The 21,572-nt window shown below is 40.0% G+C and overlaps 1 protein-coding gene across 1 annotated transcript in view; it reads right to left on the bottom strand.

Moving 5' to 3' along the window:
- LOC126249038 (tyrosine-protein phosphatase 69D) overlaps positions 1-20,528 on the bottom strand; it is a 388,523-nt gene extending 367,995 nt beyond the window's left edge. Inside the window, exon 1 of the mRNA XM_049950657.1 lies at positions 20,240-20,528. Coding sequence (XP_049806614.1) covers positions 20,240-20,330 — 91 coding nt within the window. The 5' untranslated portion in view covers positions 20,331-20,528. The remainder of the gene's footprint in view (positions 1-20,239) is intronic.
- Between the last annotated feature and the right edge of the window lie 1,044 nt (positions 20,529-21,572).

Genomic DNA, 21,572 nt, shown 5'->3' with positions numbered 1-21,572 from the left:
AAAGGCTGGTGAATTCAGGGACTTTGTACATAATCTGAATTCACACTCTGCTTATCGACTAGTGAATGTTCATCAGAGGACCTCAAACTATTGCCCAGGCAAGTACTCTGTTAGCTGAGTAGCTGTCTCCTCTGCGTAGTGCACCCCTGACCTATCAATGCAAATCCTACAATGCCTCATCCCAAACGCAGGACAGAAATCTGCAACCAGGCCTATAACAAAATCAACAGAGCCTCTGGTTGCAATTGTTCACTCGTGTCTAGCCACCAGATTCTGATCAATTCTTCAAACTGTAAGATCTGCTTGCACCCTATGAGTGAGGCCAGCAGTCTTCACCACTTCTGCCAGCTGCACGTATGAAGTAAGGATGGCCTCAGAAACCAAGGGACAGGCCTTACTGGTGCTGACACAAGTCAAAACTTGAAGATGACTGCAACCTGCACCCACAGCCTCTTCCATATCTTGGATGAGCCCCTTGCTGGACAGAAGTACTGAGTGCACACTGAACTTCTTTCCAGCCCTATATGCTATTTCTTTAAGGGGTTCCAGAATATGTCTAACATTGGTGGTCTCGATAATCGGTAGAACACCTCCTTCAATTTGCCTGCTCAGACCCTGCTGAAGGATTGGCCACTTGTCCAATCACAGGATGAATTGGTGAGGCCAGATGGCCAGCCCCACATTCTCTCCCCACCTCGAATAACGTCAAAACATTAAACCTGCCTCGCACTCTGCAGTGAGTGCAGTTCCCCTGCATTGGGCACACTTGACGGTGCCTCAGCAGCAGAATTTCTGGGCAAATCGAGTGACACCTGACGTTTCCCATGCAGACACCATTTCCAGAGTTCACGTATGGCATGCCCACTCCCTACCCATTCTACTGCTAAAATTCATATGGGAAAGAAATTCTGTCTTTTAGACAAGGATTTTCCTACCAAACACAGATGCAAGTAACTACAGAACACCAAGCTTGTCACTGACACTAGTCTCCTGCACACTGGCACACAAGCAAATGCAAATAGGTTGGAAGATTAAATAAATAAAGTGGCACTGGTAACTAATGTAGCAACGTTAACTCACTCTACACAAAAGATAAAAAAATAAGTGAATTCTTACAACAAAATAAACAGCACAACTAAAAGTAGAGAAATAAATATCTACTACTGTTCATTCCTAGTCAGAAGCATGTAGGAACACCACTAAACAAAAATGTATAAAATCTATGTAAAAATTGTAAGCTGTTGCTGGCGTCCTCTCTACTCTATTACTGGAGCTCTACTGAGGCTGCATGGTGGCCGTTTCCATCTCCAGACGAACCACTAAGTCATTTTCCAGTGGCAATGTTTCTGGTAGTTTGAGGCTGTTTGTGTCCCAGTAGACAAAGGATGGTTCACAGGATAAATGGCCAAATTGATGCTGCCTAGCACACTCATATTACGATTAATGTTCAGATTCCGTAAGTGCGACCACTATATTCTGAGTAGTAATCTATTCTAGTAGGATCACTCTCCAATACACAAGTCAGCTATGATGCAGGAATGGTTTACAGAACTGAATGAGATCTCTTCTTGACAGGCCTGCTTCTCCACAGGACCTCTGCCCCAATGAAATCGTATGGGCTGACATGAAATGGACCATTTGAGAAAACTGGCCACACCTCAAGCAAGGAACATATGACCTTTGCAATGTCAACCCTAGCAACCCATTTAAATCTTAAGGCCTGAGATGAAATAGAACATTCGAGAAAATTGGCCTAACCCCATTCAAAGAACCTGTATGACCTTTGGAACATCGCTCTAGTTACCTGAGATGAGGTGGTAGAAAATCAAAGGTTCATTTGATCAGATAACAGATAAGTTCAATATGGTTCAGAACCCACATTAAACTGTAGGTCTCCCTACAACTGCCTGGGTAAGTCACTTCAAAGGTCAGAGGAAGGCAAGGGCATACAACCTCTAATAGGATCATGACAAGCAAAGCACTGTGGTATTCAAACTAATCTTCAGGTTAATGGCAGCTTTAGCTTCTTTAACAATAACTTAGCACAAGTGTGTTGCATCGTCTCCTGGGAACACAAGAAGAATTCCCTCGACAAGGAACTTCAAATCTTTGACAGAAGTCCTGAAGCCATTCATATTCCACAGAGTTATGGGATGCATTTTAGTGGCGATGTTTGTCTTAATGCTCCCATCTTTGTGATGAAACCAAGATACCAAAGAATAGTGTCTTCGGTCTTGCTTGTTCCACTGTAGATGTGTTGAACTGTGTTTCAGGTCCAGAGATTTCTCTTCTCATGTTTTCAGATTTATTTACTCAGTTCATATTTTCCTTTCCTGCATTAATCTACTTTTATTAGAGAAGGGGATATAAGTTGAGGTGGAAACACACTATTGGGATTTGACGGAGACTCCAAGTCAGATGCATTATACTTACAGTTTATTTTTGTTTCACTCATGGTGGTATCTGAAATTCACCTCTGGTAATTGTGTGTGTTACTTTGCAAGAATATTTACAAGTACAGTAGGTATTTGTGGTAGTATCTCTCTATACACGTGTAGAAACATGCAGGTTTGGAAGGTTTTTCTTGAGGTCTGAAGCAAATTGAGTAGCTAAGTTTGTCAGCTGTACTGTTTTAGCATAAGGTGCCCATTTGGTGACCTTCACTTTGAGCTCTTTCTCCTTGGCAGATACAGTATTTCTCTAAATTGGATGGTCATCAGAGAAATCGAAACAAAATGAAGGGGATATATACTATGTCCTTAGTTAACCCACACTTTCCAGCTGATCCAAATATTCCTTTGCATCCACATGCAATCACTAACTATCCAAGCATTAAAAATTATAGCAATACAGGGTATTTGGGATACAAGGCATACCCTGTGATTGAAAATCATGCTCTGATGTCTTAAGGTTGATGTGTCAAACATAAGAAAGGTAAGTCACAGCTATTTCTCAACATTCCATTTGTCTTTAAATAACATTGCATAGGTCTGATATTACTTCTCCTTTCCATTTCGCATTCAGTTCTAATTTTGGGGTGTGTGTATTACATTAACAGATCCAAAATCAAAAGTGTTGTATTGTTCTACAGTAATGGGATACCCCCACCATGTTATTTTTTAAGTAGCACATCTCACCTTTTCAAGGACAATGAAGGAAAATACAATGTTGTGCTGACTAAGGCAGAAGCCTCTATACCTGAGAGTAACTCTACTACTCTTGAGCTGCAGCACATGACTCTGAAGTTGGCTGCTTGAAGTTGAGGGTCCTTTCTTTTAGAGCCTTGTACTTTTTTCACAATCCAGGCAGTTAAGTGAAGATCACTTAAGTACCATACATACACAGTTTACAACTGTAGAGGGTTGATGCTGAGGACTAGCCCAGCCTACACCAAGCAATCAGAAATTTGTATACATATAACATTTAGATGACGGCAAGGAAACAATATGTTAATGGGATATAGCTTTAAGCCTGTGAGCAGTTACAAGGCTAAAATTGGTGATGATCCACATTTATTTCTTGTATCCTTTCCTCATCCTTTTTCACTTAGAAATCTTCATATTTTATTATTTAATGACAAGACAGGATTTCGGCCAACAGACGCAGGGTTTCCTCCAACAGACAGAAATATACACAAACATAGATGAAGAAATCATTAATGCCAAGAGAATGAACTCAGGAAGATACAAAAAATTAATTATTTGTTTATTTTATCTAATCACCAGTCTTCTGACTGGTTCAATATGGCCTGGAAGGAATTCCTCTTGTGCTAACCTCTTCAACTCAGTGTCCCACTTGTACCCTTCAGTCTTAATTATTTGTTGGTTGTACTTCAACCTCTGCCTTCCCTTATAGTTTTTACTCTCTATAGTGACCTCTAGTATCAAATAAGTTACTCTCCAATGTCTTACCACATGTCCTATCATCCTCTTCCTCCTCCTTGTCACTGTTTTCTATAGGTTCCTTTTTTCCTTGATTCTGTGGAGAACTACTTCATTCTATATTTTATCAGTCCACCTAACATTCAACATCCTTCTATACCACCAGGACTCAAACTAATCGATTCTACATAGTTCCAGTTTTTCTGCAGTCCATTATTCACTACCATAGATTGTTGTGCTCCAAACATACATTCTCAGAAATTTCTTTCTCAGGTTAAGGTAGATGTCTGATAGCAGACTTCTATTGCCCCACAACACCCTTTTAGCTTGTACTAACATGCTTTTTATGTCATCATTGCTTCATTTGCCTTAGGTCATTTTGCTTCCAAGGTAGTAGAATTCTTTTCTATGTGTACTTCGTGGTCCTGAATTTTTATGTTAAGTTTATCACTAATCTCATTTCAGTTAATCCTCATTACTTTCACCACTTTTCTTCAGTTTATTCTCAATTCATATTCTGGATCCTTTAAACTGTTCATGCCATTCAATACATCTTGTAATTTTTCACTTTCACTGAGGACAGGTTGCCCTCAGTAAATCTTATAATCGATATTCCTACTTTAATCTCATCTTGTACTTTCTTTTATTTCCATCATTGCTTCTTCGATGCAGAGAATGAACAATAGACATGAAAGACTACACCCCTGTCTTATACCCTTTTTAATTCAAGCACTTTGTCATCTGTATTGCATTTTTAATGTTCCCTCTTGGTTCTTGTACATATTGTACATTATCCCCTATAGCTTACTCTTATTATTCTCAGAATTTAGAACATCTTGAACCATTTGACATGATAATGACTAAATGATAATCACAGAAAATTAGGGGGTAGGAACAGTAAAATTGTATGAACCTGTGATACAAGGTGCAATAATGATGTAATCCTGTAGGATACAGCCATATGCAGATGATATTGCAACTGTGTTAAGAAATGTAAACACCTTTAGAGATACGTGTGAAATAGTGGAAGCACAAGGAGCAAAAATTGCACTTTCTTCAATGGAACACAAGACAAAATATATGCTAATATCCAACTCTAAGGTTAGAAGAACGTGACATGAAGGCCTCTAACAAATATTTGAAACCAGTCATCTGCTTCCTTTATCTAGCTGTTCTTTTAACCAGCAATAATAAGAGACAAATGTATTAAAGAAAAGACACAAGGGAGTTCCCACCCACAACCTATCTGCCCTAGTGTTATTGAAAGAGGCAGTTATAGGTTAACTTCGCCACACTGATGCAAAAAAAGAGGCCTTTTCCCAAGTTGGAAGCTGTATTTATGATGTGCAATTGTTAAAAAGAAAAAGAGGTTTTGTAGAACAATGTATTAAAGTTTAATGTAAAAAGATTTGTCTCAGTGCAACAGTACTGTGGGGATAGTACTGTTACACGTGATAAAATTTTTGTTCAGTTACTACAGTGTTCCAACAATGATCATCAAGCTGGTGTTTGAAAATGAGACTGCACTTGTTGAGTCCAAGAATTCTAGTCTATCAATAATGGAATTCTATTGTGAAAAGGAAAGTTGTTACTCACCATATAGCAGAGATGCCGAGTAGCAGATAGGCACAACAAAAAGCCTGTCACAAATATAGCTTTCGGCCAGTAAGACCTTCATCAAAATTAGACAACAAACATACACATACACACACATGCAAACGCAAGTCACAAGGTGTGTGAGTAGCAACTTTCCTTTTCACAATATTGTTACATTCCATCCTGAATTTTCCATTGTTTAGTAATGAAATTCTGCATTTTAACTTTACTTTAAAGGGGTTGTTACAACAATGCGATGCTCAAGTCTCATGAAACATTCACTGACAAATGGACGTAGAAAGATGTGTACTGCGAGTTGCAGAGATGCTTAAAACCATCTGTCCAAGATTATTAAACTGCAGCATTTGGATCTGTCCTGACTGAGAACCCAGCAGCTTGGAAAGTAGCCCAGCATCAGAATCAGGACACAGTTTATCAGTCAGTGCCCTTCTAACACAGCAGCATCAGTTGAGCAGCCACTTCCGCAATCAAAGCTCCCACAAGTCAGTGCGTAGGGTTGTCAGATATCCGAGGCAGCCTGACTGATCTACTGCCAGTTATGCCAGTCTCTGACATTGGCCCCACTACCGAAGTTTCAATATGACCCAGAAACACTGCTCTTCTGCAGTCATTAGCACCAGAAATCAGGATTGAAGCCCCTAGGTCCAGCCCATCATCATTTGCCACAGCCAGGCCATCCAATGACCCACAATCTATACCAGTCATTGGTGCCTCAATGACATTTTCTTCACCGTGCCATGACCCAACAACAGCTGCCTGAGTGACCGATGCCAGCTTCTGTCTCACTGCTGCACCTCCATCCTGTCTCCTGCAGTGGTGCCATGCAAGGATAGCAGGGCCACCTGCTACCCTCGACTGTGAACCCTGCATCAGTGCATCTATACCGGCATCCTTGGGTTCAAGGATCATCTCCTGCCATCCGCAGTGTGTCTGTTTCAGATATGCTGAACTATATCTGACTAAGGCTGTCAGAGTGTTATATCAGCTGATTAGCTGCATTCAACATCAACTCCTCCACCCACTTCCAGCTTGCCCACACCTTCCAACAATGCATTATTACAGTTCATTTACCACAGCACAGTATGTCAGAAAAATACTTGAACTGAATGTTTTGCTGTAGCATACTTCGTAAGTCATGAGCACACTCCATGTAGACATACCTTACATCATGTGACACTATTATGGTTTTCGTAAGTGATGGCTGCTGAATAGGTTACTGTTTTCTGCAGATGCACGACTGTTTCACACACGATATAATAAATGTATACCGCTGCTGGAAGACACACGGGTGATGAATTAAATCGATTATCAAATGTTAGAATAAAGGTATCCATTGAATGGAAGAAAAATTATTTTGTAACAGTGGTACAAATGATGATGTATTATAAAACTTTCTGAGAGTTCCTTTTTAGAATCAGGTATGAGGTTTTCTATACTGCCAGCTATAATGTCATTCCTCAAAGCCAGAAAAGGCCATTAGTCAAGACTCTGCAGATACCTTCTGAACAGGCAACATGGCAAGCATGTGGTGCCCGAGAAAAAACTATGATTGGCTGGTGCTTTGTTCTTACCATCAGTTTGCTGGAACATTATCACAAAGTTATTTTATTCAGGGCATAGGAGAACGTAATTACAAAAACTAGATTTAAAATCTTTGTCAGATATTCTGATTGGCAGTTAGGTTCAGCAGTTCAAGCATTTGAGGTTAACACAGCAAGCAAATTTTCTGCTCATAGTACAGTAATGGAAGGTTGTATCAATTTTTCAGCTATTGACAGAGTCATACAGTACTACTGTTCCCAGAGACAAAGATTTCTGTAAGAATCATTATGAGTGTATGATCAGAAAACTGTTTCTTATAAATAATTACAAAACCCATTTGAAATTGTACTGATTCCCAAATCAAGACAACTGAAACAACTGCCCTCTGTTCATAATTAGCATGAAATCAAATGGGAATCCCTGGAGGGAAGACAACATTCTTTTCGTGAGACACCATTGAGAAAACTTAGAGCTGGTTTCTGAGGCTGACTGTGAAACGATTCTACTGCCAATACCACACATTTTGCTTAAGGACCATGAAGATAAGAGAAATTAGGGTTCTTACAGAGGCATACAGATGGTCATTTTTCCCTCGGTCCATCTGCATGTGGAACAGTAAAGTAGTGGTACAAGGCACCCTCCGCCATGCACCTTGCGGTGACTTGCAGAGAGTATGTAGATGTAGATCACGATGCATTGCACAGTAAATGACACTTAAGTTGAAAATTAATCAGGAGATAAAAAAAAAGTAAATCTATACTCCACAAGCTACCTTACAGCATGTGACAGAGGGGACATAGCATAGCAACATCGTTTTCCTCACTTTTTTGTTACAGTCACAAATGGCGTTGGTAAATGTCTGTATGGCCTAAAAAAATGGCTCTGAGCACTATGGGACTTAACTTCTGATGTCATCAGTCCCCTAGAACTTAGAACTACTTAAACCTAACTAACCTAAGGACATCACACACATCCATGCCCGAGGCAGGATTCGAACCTGTGACCGTAGCGGTCACGCGGCTCCAGGCTGTAGTGCCTAGAACCGCTCGGCCACCCCGGCCGGCTGTATGGCCTCAAATTTCTCAAATTGTGGACACTTTGCAAGTCATATGATTAGCAAAGTAATATATTATTTCATTCTTTGGCTAAAGTGGACTATTTGGTATGAGTCATCAGCTTTGACCAGTGACATAAGAAACATGCTGTAAACAACATGTTGACTATAACAGGATAACAGTGATAATTTTTTCAAATGGGTTAAGCTACAAACCAGTCTGTCACGACAACCAGTTTTTTTAACATTCATTGGACTGACAACTTACAACTAAACTATCACTTTCCAACCCAACCAACCTAGACCTTGGGCATAGCTACAGATCAATTTGTAACCACAACAAGGTTGGTTTGCTTTCATATTCATTGCTTTCACCAACTAATGGACCCTACTCTTCTAGAATCATACACAATCAGAATTCTAACAATAAATCACACTATGAAGCCCAATCCCCCTCTTGCAGCATCAGCTATTCAAATAGGATAAGGATTTTCCAGATGCTTTTGCACTTGCTAAATGAATTCAGGAGTAAATAGGCTGCTGCTCTTTGAATCTTCCACAGCCCCTTATTAATCCTACCAGTTAAGGTTCCCAGACTGCTGAACCATATTCAAGAATCAGTTGAACGAGGCTTTTGTAAGCTATCTCCAACAAAGGTGCCTCGTACTGCCTTAGGGTTCTGACAATGAATCTCAGGCAGGCTCTCTGCCTTTTCTGTAACTGTTTTTTATATTATTATTCTGCTTTAAAGCAAAGCGGACACATACACCTACATAGTTCACAGTTGTGATTTCTAGTGAATGAGCACCAATCACGCAACAGAACGATACTGTGTGTGTGTGCCTATTTATGCATAATACTTAACATTTGTTAATTTTGAGGGTCAACATCCAGGCCCTCACCAAGTGTAAATACTCTGTAAGGAACTTGATAATATTGTGGGAAGAATAAAGAAAGCAGATAAAGACAAAATGGGAGTTTTGAAATGCCAAGAAAAATTTGTTGAAGTACTGAAAGGCCTCAGTTGAAACAAGGTACCCAAAGCAGATGACATTCCTTCATAATTATGATCCTCATTGGGAGAACCAACAACAATAACACTATTACATCTGGTAAGCAGGATGTAGAAGACAGGCAAAATACCCTCATCCTTCAAGAAGAATCTAATACCACAAATATCAAAGAAGATGGGTTCTGAAGATGATTACTACTGGATCATCATCAGTTTAACAGACCACTGTTCTAAAATACTAACAAATTATCTAGAGGACAGAACAACTGGTAGAAACCGACCTGGAAGATCAGTCGGACTTCCTGAAAACTTAGGAGCGCATGAAGCAATACTGACCCTATGATTTTACTTAGTTGGTATTTGAAAATACTGACTAAATAAAACACTACGTAATTCTGAAGTTATCAGAAATGAAATACCAGGAGTTACAGATAATCTACAAACTGTAAAGAAACTAGACTGCGGTTATAAAGGCCAAAGACATGAAAGGGAAGCAGTAAATGACAAGGGAGTGAGACAGAGTCGCAGGGTATTTCCCATGTTATTTAAGATTTTGAAAAGGAATTAAAGTTCTGGGAGATAAAATAAAAACTTTAAGGTTTGCCAGTGAGATTGTAATTCTGTCAGAGATGGCAAAGGACTTCAAAGAATTGAACAGAATAGATATAATCTCAAAAAAGAAATCATAATATGAACATATATTAAAGGAAAACAATGGTAATGGAGTGTAGCCAAATTAAATCAGGTGTTGCTGAGGGAAAGATTAGGAAATAAGGTACTAAATGGTAAACAAGTTTTGGTATTTGGTAGGAAAATAGCAGATGATCATCGGAGTAGAGTGTACATAAGACGTTAACTGACAACAGCACAAAAAGATTTCCTAAAAGAAGAAAGAAATGTACTAACACTAAACATAAAAGTGTTAGGAATGGAGCACAGCCTTATACAGAAGAGAATAGAAACTTTTGAAGTGAGATGCAACTAAAGAATGATTAAGATTATGGGTGGATTTAATAATGGGCTATTGAATCAGATTGGAGAGAAAAGAGCTTTATGAAACAACTTGACTAAATGAAGGACACATTTGTAGGACAGGCACACCCTGACATATGAAGGTGTAGTTGATTTCAAATGGTTCAAATGGCTCTGAGCACTATGGGACTTAACTTCTGAGGTCATCAGTCCCCTAGAACTTAGAACTACTTAAACCTAACTAACCTAAGGACATCACTCACATCCATGCCTGAGGCAGGATTTGAACCTGCGACCGTAGCGGTTGCGCAGTTCCAGACTGTAGCGCCTAGAACCACTCGGCCACTCCGGCCGGCTAGTTGATTTCATAATGGAAGAAAGTGAGCGGAGTAAAAGTAGTGGAGAGATACCATGAATTGAGTACAGTAAGTAGTTTCAAATGAATGTAGGTTGCAGAACTTATGGAGATATGAAAATACTCACATAAAACTAGCGTAGACATCTGTATCAATCATTCCCAGGACTGGTGACAACAACAACAACAACAACAACAACAACAACAACAGAACAACACAGGAAGTGAGAATGTATCACACCGGGTCAAGTTGAATTTGCTCTTTCTTCTTCTCCTCAACTGTAGTTGTTTAGCAAGTTTATTTGTTTGGAAAATCCTAATAAACAAAAATCATAGTTTACTGCATAATCAGTCCTAAACATGTAATACTGAGGAAGCACTTGTGAAGGTTCTTTGACTTAAATTGATATCTATTACTCACAAAATAATTTGCACCTTAACATATTGTCAATGTCAAGTTCATTAGCGAGCTTCAGGCAGGATATCATTCTTAACCTTGTTTACGAAATCACAATGAACTGATTTAAGGGAACCACGTGAAACCCAAAACAGGAAATTTGGACAGAAATACGAGCCTTGTACCTCTCAGATATGAGTCTACTGCCATTATAATGGTACCACTTTGTTTGGAGTGTTTGGTGTATACCTGATGTGTCAGTACTAACTGAGGTAGTGAGGGATACTTAAGATCCACCACAGGTTAATAACATTATGAAGCTGTCAAGGTTGAAAATATAATTGCAAAGGACGTTCAAATAACAGGCAGGACTGTTAACAAATAGAAATTAAGTAAAATACAAATGACTGCAAGGAGAATTACTAAATACGGGGTTACCCCAAAAGTAAGGTCTCCTATTTTTTTTTTTATAAGTACATAGCCCTGTTTCTTTGGTTGGTTGCTTTGGGGAAGGAGACCAGACATCGAGGTCATCAGTCTCATCGGATTAGGGAAGGATGGGGAAGGAAGTCGGCCGTGCCCTTTGAAAGGAACCATCCCTGCATTTGCCTGGAGCAATTTAGGGAAATCACGGAAAACCTAAATCAGGATGGCCGGACGAGGGATTGAACCGTCATCAGTCCCCTAGAACTTAGAACTACTTAAACTTAACTAACCTAAGGACAGCACACAACACCCAGTCATCACGAGGCAGAGAAAATCCCCGACCCTGCCGGGAATCGAACCCGGAAACCCGGGCACGGGAAGCGAGAACGCTACCGCACGACCACGAGCTGCGGACAGAGTCCAGTGTCTAACCACTGTGCTGCCTTGCTTGGTCCTGTTTATTTCTACAATGGTTTACATCAGGTTACAGCTTGAACATTTAGCTATTTTTCGACATAATCACCATTTCTGTCAATGCATTTTTGTAGATGGTGGTGGTTAGTGTTTAACATCCCGTCGACAACGAGGTCATTAGAGACTGAGCGCAAGCTCGGGTTAGGGAAGGACTGGGAAGGAAATCGGCCGTGCCCTTTCAAAGGAACCATCGCGGCATTTGCCTGAAACGATTTAGGGAAATCACGGAAAACCTAAATCAAGATGACTGGAGACGGGATTGAACCGTCGTCCTCCCGAATGCGAGTCCAGTGTGCATTTTTGTAGACGCTGTGGCAGTTTTTGTGTGCCCATGTCATACCGGCTCGCCACCATGCTGTTCAGAAAGTTATGAATCTCTTCTTTTTTCCCCGTCATCGGAGCTGAATCGTTTTCCGGCAAAATGTTCTTTTAACCTAGCAAACAGGTGATAGTCACTGGGCACCAAGTCAGGACTATAGGGTGGGTGGGTGGGTGGTTATGTTCCACTGAAACTGTTGCAGGAGAGCAATGGTTTGCCGAGCGATGTGTGGGCAAGTATTGTCATGGAGAATGTGTACACCCTTGCTGAACATTCCTCTTCTCCAGTTCTGAATTGCCCGTTTGAGATTTTTCAGAGTCTCACAGTAGGCTACTTGTCAGTGTTAATTGTGGTCCCAGCGATTCAGCACCGACGATGAGGTGAAAGAAGAGGTTCATAACTTTCTAAACAGCTTGGCGGCGAGCTGGTATGACATGGGCATGCAAAAACTGCCACAGCATCTACAAAAATGCATTGACAGAAATAGTGATTATGTCGAAAAATAGCTAAATGTTCAAGCTGTAAACCATTGTAGAAATAAATAGGTCTATGCACTTATAAAAAACTAGGAGACCTTACTTTTGGGATTACCCTCATACATGAATGATGAATTACGAATCAAGTGTCTGTCTACACACCAATGAAAAAAGCAAGTATTTGGTGTATGTGAAGGTGAAACAGTTTTTATCATTATAGATACAAAGGCTATGGAGTAGCAGGTCCCTTTAAATTCATGTATTTCAATTAATTCATATTCCTTCAGTCAGGAGAAGAGCATATGCAGAATTTGCTGCGGGAGGAATGAGAAGATGGCAGACTGAAACTATGTGATGGTCCATGAGGTATGCCTGGTTATGTAGCCGGAAGAATACTGCTTGTGAAAGGCTGATGTCCAGGTCTTAGCGGAGATTCAAGACAAAAAATGCACATCACATGAAACTTGCTGGTAAATAAAAAATGTATACCGGACAAGTACTCAAACCAGTACCTTGCCTTTCAACGGCAAGCTCTCTCTGAGAGAGCTATCAAGTGGTGGGAAAACTCATGTCAGCAAAAGCATGGCCCGCAAAAGGTGAAGTTTTGGGCTTGAGTCCTGCTGGCACATAGTTTTAATCTCCCAGCAAGTTTCAAAGATTAGTCTATGGAGCCAAATCATCAACTCTGATGCTTGTTCCTCAAACTGAGGTTTAAATAACTGGCAGTAAAATGAATGCTGTAAGTCTTAAAATAGTTTCATGGAATTCTTCCACTGATTAAAATCATACTACGTTTTTCCCACTGTTGCATGGATATTAAAATGGAACTGACAGTAATTACTATGACAGAACAGAAAATCTCTAGATAAAAGTGAAACACCAGGGCATGACTGATATTCAGAGAAATTCTATACTACCAAGTTCATAGCAGAGATGTTCACCAACACCCAAACATATTATTCATCTCCAAATGACACGAGAGGGGGAGGCAGAGGGGGAAGGGGAGGGGGGGTGGGGGAGAGAGACCGACCACATAACTCATTTTCTTGAAGGTTCAAAATATCAATAAACAAAATAAAAGGCCTGCCCATCAATGCCAGTTCATGTAGAATTGTGGAACAATGTTGAGCCTCAATATGATTGCTTGAAGCCAATCAACTCCTCCATTTAGAATCAGTAACGGTACTTGGTTATAATGCTAACTCCACATAATTAACACCATTCCACACAATCGTGCAACAACTGAGATGTACCCTTCCAAAATATTCGATCATACACACATGAAGTTTCTTGTGAGTGGAGAATCCAGTCTGGTCATTTCACCATATCCCACACATTTTCAATTGGTGACAAGTCTGGTGATTTGGCAGGTCATGGCAAAATGCTGACATCCTGTGACACCAAGAAGGCATGTGTTCATGCAGTAACATGTGGTCATGCATTGTCTTATAGAAAAAAACAGCATCTAGGGTGATGCGCAGAAAGAGTATGGCTATGGGTTGCAGGGCATCATTCAAGTAGCTCACAATGCCCTGGACATGCACCAACCATGATTTGTAGTTGTACCCAATAGCACCCCGTACCGTAAGACCTCGAGTTGGCGCTGTATGTCTTGAGCGAATGCAGTCACAGTGATGCCACCCCCCACCCCGTCTGTGGCAAAGCAAAATGCGGCTAGCATTTTCAAATGCACACACAACCTGGATTCATTCAAAAACATTATCTGATGACATTTCCTGTCCCCAGTGATGTCGTTCCAACTCCTTTGCTGTCTGGCACATTTCTGCAAGTTCATCATCAAAGGTAGGCTGAGAAGTGGACAACACACATGTAGCCCATGCCATAATAAGCACCAAAGGACTGTCACCCCTGATAGTGTACGATGTGTTACACTGTTGTTGCATTAGAGCCAAGGAAGACTCCGATCTGTCCTGCAGTGCCATTCTGATCAAGTGTCAATCTTCTCGGAGGGGTGGGGTGATCTGACCCATCTCTTTGTGTTCTAAGCCTTCCATGGAGCATTCTGCACACACCCACAGCACTGCCGAACCACTTAGTAACACACGAGCAGCAATTTCCCAGATGGAAGCACCACATTCTCTCATGCCAACACTATGCCCTCTTTCACACTCACTAAGTTGATGGTACAGTTAGCATATGCATCTGTCAGGCATCCTGCACATCTGCTCAAGTCACACTGATCCATTACTTTCGGTCTATAGCGACAATGAGAGCCTCAGGCAAATTTTCTTACTACGTGGTGAGGCATCACGATATCGATATTGACCTTAAACCTGCGCGCTCACACAGTTCAAATGCTAATCATTTCTGCGGAACACACTAAGGTACAAGTCCTGTGAATATGAACTTCTTATATCTAGTTGTTCAAGGTGTTCTATTTTTTTCTGTACATGAGTGTAACTTCCTCATAGTCAAAGAAACAAAAAATACAGCTCCATTCAACGCACAAACTAACTATAGCTAAAATTAACATAATCCAATAAAATACCTATTCCCCCTACTTTTTCCATGAACATCGCCCTGCTTATTGCCTCCTACATCCCCCCCCCCCCAACTAAAAGTAAAACCACTCCCACAAACAAACATCCATTTTCCTTACAACAAATACCATACAAACTCTTTTGAAGCTAAAAACTGAAGGAAAATCATTTTGAAATAAACAATAAGAGGAAATACTTAAAAACATTAAACTTCCTATACTTCCCCTTTGCAACGAATCAATAACTGAACAATCACCAACCTGTCTCGTGGCCACAAAATTAAAAGAACGGATACCAAAAATAATAAATAAACAGCACTAATCTCCAATTAAAAATAATTTGAGATTGAAAGACTGCAATTTTGTGTGTGTGTGTGTGTGTGTGTGTGTGTGTGTGTGTGTGTGTGTGTGTGTGTGTGTGTGTGTGTGTGTGTGTAGGGGGGAAGGGAGGAGGAAGGGGGGGTGGGGAGCAGTGTTACCGGAAGGGACGCAGACATTCCGACTATTTTCATAGCCTCTCCATATTCTGAACTTTAACATGTTACACCAACATGCCATACTTCTAAAGGAAAGTTATGGCACTCACAGCATGTCACACATCTCCTCCTCTAACATACAGCTGTTAAACTTCACTGTTGGATCCACCACCCAGCACCAAATGTAATGGCCTTTTGCAAATAACCCATCGATTCACTTTCCTCACATTGCAATTTACCAAAAAAAGAGAGCACTACCTCAAGAAACAACGCACTACCAAAACCGCAGTGCGGCTCAAGTACAACACTGACGAAGTGCATGCACCACGGTACAGCAATTTCACGATTATTGTATTTTGTGTGAAGTATGTGCTGTTCATAACATCTCCATACAATCACTGTAATATTGTCACACAATCACAGAACATGCCATTACATTATGTGAATAATAGTTAAATAATCGAACAATACCACAGCACTACAGTCAGCCTGTTACCACAAACGTGATTTCAGGATGAGGAATGAGGAGCGAGGGGGGGGGGGGGCGGCACTGTCACGCACTAGCCCCCCCCCCCAAATGTAGTGCCCTGAGATGAACATTTGGATGATATATGAGAAAGCAGGTTTTGTCAGTGCATTTCACACATGAAACTTCTTAGTTCACTGGCCAATAAACAACACACTTGCCTTAAAGCACCATTTCAATAAGTTTTCTAGTCAGCATATTCAGACAAAGGTCATTTCTGTCATCACCATTCAGCATAAAGGATGTCTTTAGCACAAAGTTAGTGCACAATGCTGCAACCAAAACTTTTGATCACTTACTCAGAGATATAAAATGTCTGACAGACAGCAAAGTAAAATTTGAAGAAAAAAAAAAAAAAGTTTCAATGATCCAAGGAACATGAAACTAACCAACTTTGAACGCCATGACTAACACCCTTGGTTAAAGTTGCATACTGTCCCTCCCACCCTTATATTTTTTGATATGGCGTCATCGTAAACATTAGACTGAGCTACCGTTCAATTTTTTACCCAGAACCTTTATTTGACTTTCACATTTGTTGGCCTCACCAACTCTCAACCAAACTGTCACCTTTCAACGTAAACTGGACCTCGTGCTGCTCTACAGATCACCCTGTCACCACAACCAAGATTCCGGGAGGGTCCAGCACCACACCTTCCTTATTCTTGTCCAGTCTGAGATTATTCTGTCTGCGGGCATTACGTGAAACATGCTAAGTTACTGTCTTATCAGAAATAGTGTTCAAAAATGACCCACCATACGAATCCCTCACTTACAACTCTTTCTGATAGACAGTATGGAGGTACAGAGAAATGTTTGATACAAGTTGTCAGGTTTCACCAGTGACATACACTGGACTGGCATTCATGAGGAAGACGGTTCAAACACACATTCGGCCAGGCTGATTTAGGTTTTCCGTGACTTCCATAAACTGCTTCAGGCAAATGCCATGATGGTTGCTTTGAAAGGGCGCAGCTGACTTCCTTTCCCATCCTTCACTAATCCAATGGGACTGATGACCTCACTGTATAGTCCCATCCCCAAAATCAACCAACCAAGCAGTGACACAGGGAACATGCAACAAACACCCGTAAACAATACGGCAACAGTACTGGGAAGTTATTGGCAATTCTTTCAAACAGGCTAAGCTACAGATCAATACGTCACCACAACTAGGTTTCTTTAGTATCACATTCATTAGCTTTGTCAATGCACAACCAAACTGTCATCTTCCAACCTAACCTCGACCTCAGGCATTGACCACAACCAGTTTGTTTGCTATATATTCACTGGCTTTGCCAACCAACAACAAACCTGTTAATTAGTGCTGTAAAATGCATGGGAATTTATAAGTTGGGGGCAAATGCCCAGGACAAATGGCCACAATTTATAAACATATAGACATTTACGCATTTTAAAGATTAACTGATAAGCGGCAATTATAAAAAAAATTTAAACTGATATTTTGTAATGGAAAAGATATTTGCAACATTGTTTCTGTAGTCATTGGGTAACCAAGTTGAAACAAGGAACTTGAGAGTTAGGGCAGAGTTAGTGCGGAAAATAAATTGGACAGAAAACAAAATTCAAGTTTAAAAGTAATTCTTGGAAATAAAGTGTAGTTTACATTAAGTAGACAGGCTGTAGGTTGTATTTTTACTTACACTATACTTCTTTCTTCGGGCCTTTGTCCCACTTCAATGCAGGGTCAGACGTGTTATTACGGATTCGGCAGTGTTAGTTGCAGTGGCTGGTCGGATGCCCTTGCCTCCGCCACCCCGAACCCCCAGGGACATACGTAGTGTACCCCAGCTGTCTGGGTCTAGTGTAAGCCATGAAACAGTGTGAACATTTTCAAATGTCTGCAAGTGGTGTAGCTGAGGCGGAATGTGTGGGCAAGCCCAGTATTCACCTAGTTGGATGTAGAAAACTGCCTAAAAACCACATCCAGGCTGGCTGGCATACTGGCCCTTGTAGTTAATCTGCCAGGTGGATTCGATTCAGGGCCGGCGCACCTACCCGAGTCCAGGAAGCAGCACATTTGGGCTCTCGGCTACCCTGGTGAGTTTTTACTTACACTATACTACTGCAAAAATATTAGAGTAAAAAAAAGTTTATCCATAATGATTTTAATTAGGGATGAGTCATGTGCCAATTCCATTTCCATGAGTCAAAGAATCGCCGATTCTCTGGGAATCTAATGATTTCAGCATTTTTGGCATCAATTCTTTGTTATTAAATCTTTTTTCGTGTTAGTGTTCTCATTTTATCTTCACAGCAGTGCAGTCATATGAAAGTAGATAAACAAAAGAGTACAATAGAAAACTATAGTCAGTGTCAAACGTCACCACATCTGACAAAGGATTTTTTTCACTGAAAACAGTTTAACATTTAAGAATACATTTATTATCAAGAAATGCATACCAGTCAAATGCCCATTTATAAACGTCTTGCCCACTGGTCATTTGCCCAGCCCACATCATACTGTGAATACATCCATGAAAAATTGACAGCAGCCATTAACATTAAATTACTGGCCAAAGCAGACAACTCGTGGCAAACATTCCTCTTGGCCCTAGTATGGTACCAAACAGAATACTGATGTAATTTCAATGCTTCTCAGTAACTGGATGACTTCTCATTGCTAATTTTCTCAACAAACAAGTAAAATATTTAATTAGCAACCAGTTCAAGCTATAGAGAAGAGGTACAATTTACCACAATATGTCAACAGAAGATCTCTCTCTTAACTTATACCAACTAAACCCCCTCGATTCCCATGTTCCGACACTAACTGCAATAGGCATTTTCCTCTGTCTTTACAGATGTAATAAAATAGAAGTCACTTGTGATGCAATACTGCAAAATATTTCTAGGGAAGAGTTAGAAAATAAAATGAGACACGAAAATTTTGAAATAGTAAATGTTCATGGTATAAATAAATACACAAACTCAAGAATTAATTGGAGGAGTAAAGATAAAGTTAGTATAATCAGTAAGAGATGGTGGGAAACAAAGTAATATTTTTAATTAACAGCTTGTCACAAATACTAATTTAAAGTCAACAGAGAAAGAACTTAATAATTTGGGAACACTGCCACAATGTTTACAACTAGTCTCGTGACAACAACAGGCCTGCAGGTAGCACCTACTATTCCATACATATGGAGTACTGTTAAGAATTAAAATAAATTAATATTAGTGCCCCTTTGAATTGACAACAATAGAAATCTTGTTAGTGTTGACAGACTGGTCTGTAGAGTAGCTCAAGGACTAGTCGGGTTGGAATGTGAAAATTTAGTTCTAAGTGACAATGTTGTTGTGAATGTCAACGAATGCTAATACACAATGCAGTGTTAACAGTTCAATCAGTAGCGTCGACCAACGTCGATATTTAACGCAATATTCTTAATAAATAACTAAACGACCACGTTAAATTACACAACAAATATCCAACGAGTATTTGGGTGCATATATTAAACACCAAACAAGAAAAATATGACAGCAGGCCACTACGTACTCTTCTCCCTCTTTGAAGGATGGAAACCTTACTTTGCAGGTTTCTCACAGCTCTACGTTTTACACGTCTCTCAACAACACATTACACGAATTATGCTGAGTTGCTAAGATGATATATGCCTATCCTGTAACATGAACTTAAAGGACACGGTATTTATTCTATACAAACATGACCCAAACTACCATGATGCAACCTCAAAACACTGTATCAACAATCTAGTTTCAGTTACTAAAGACTAAACTTCTTGTTCTGAGAAAGCTGAGATGGACTTTAAAAGTGTACACATAGCTAATTAGGCAATTATAATTAAGACAGAAGTTATTACGACCCTCATCGGTATCCTGAGTGCAGTTTACATTCACACATAATGTCATAAGGGCACTTCACATAAATCGAGTACAGTTCAGAAACAAGCTAGTACATCACGTCGGTATTCGTATCTCGATGTAAATGTTCCTAAACTATTCCTATTAACAGTGAGAGACATATTATTTTATACCAATTTCTCGTTAATTCCTGTAGTTTTTAACATATTTCTCTAGATAGAGCTGGAGCTCCTGTTTCCATCTAAAGCAGTATCAATTTAAACATAAATAAAATACGCGATTCAGACGAATCGACCAGTCAAAAGCCTTCGACTGTGCGAATAATAAAGAATAAATATACTCTGAACCAATTTAATTTTCACTCACCTTCGGCACATGCAGGCAGCACAGTCACTGTGAATATGTAAACAAGTATTCCAAACAAATTCTGCAAAACAGGGGTTGGGTTCTCAGTCATGGCGTCACACCGGCAGTCTCAAATGAATCTTCCGCTGTTATTTCCAAGCGCAAGTCATTTTAAGCACCATTCCATTTCCTTTTCTTCTCAACAAATCACTAATCAGCACCCATCAGCAAATATTTCACGTACTAGACCACTGTCACTCAGAAAACGTTAATTTAATACACCAGTGACAACTTCATGACAATCACACAACCTCAGAGATAATTGTTTACTGTTACGTATTGTGATCTTTGAAGCAAGCTACCCAAATCAATGTAGCCAAAAATACTCTTCACTTCTACCCAAAGCGTTTCGCGAGATGGCGGAAAGATAGGGAAAAACTGTATAAAAATATTTTATAATTTCATCGACCAATAAGGATAATCATAGAATAACGACCGTCAATAAATCTGCGAGAAATATAACTTGCAGGGGAAATCTATACCAGATGATGCACATTTAGTACTGTACAATCCGATCCTAACACGATGAGACAAATCGATGTTGGAAACGCTACTGTAAATCGTTTTGTCCACGCACAAACGTTTGATAGAGAAGATCCTCTTCTAGAACTATGCATAGGAAACACTTAACTTAAGGAGTGATTGCGAGACTCTACACGAAAATTTGTACTGGAATGGAGAAAGTACGCACTGCTTCTAAGTAGAAGGCATTGGCGAAGTCCGGGCCCGAAGCGAAAGGAAGGCAGGCAGAGTACAAAAAAACATTAACTTGTTCAAAAGAAATAGCATAGCGCTTTAAAGTCACACAGAATTAGGTTGTGATATAATAGTATGTACAGTAATTTTTCAGGCACAGTATCGCGGAGTATATGTTGTAAGAATAATTCTAGGAAGAAGAGCCGGATTTTCAGACACCACAGCGATTTACCATTTAAGGGTGCGCTGAAAGATTAATGACAGAGAGATGGAACGGTCTCAGTTTATGTATGTGAATGTTACCCACTCCCACCATACATTCTGGTGGCAGTCAAGGTATCCTTTTCTAGTTTTGTACATTAACATTGCGCCCAGCTTATTATTACTTCGTGCAGTATCCTCTGTATTCTTAGATCAATTTTGTTGTTAGTTTATACTTGACGTTCGTAATGTTGAAGTCTGTTCATAGCCTCCACTCTTCATTAAGCAGTTGTCAGTCATGATCCAGCCTTTCATGAGACTGCGACCCATTGTTAATATGGTTACCGACAGTTATAATATCAATGGATTAATATTCTCAGGTCCAAATAGTTAGAGA

This window comes from Schistocerca nitens, chromosome 3, assembly GCF_023898315.1.
Source record: "Schistocerca nitens isolate TAMUIC-IGC-003100 chromosome 3, iqSchNite1.1, whole genome shotgun sequence".
NCBI lineage: Eukaryota > Metazoa > Arthropoda > Insecta > Orthoptera > Acrididae > Schistocerca > Schistocerca nitens.
Note: the sequence above shows the minus strand (reverse complement) of the source record. Positions and strands in the feature narration are given on the sequence as shown.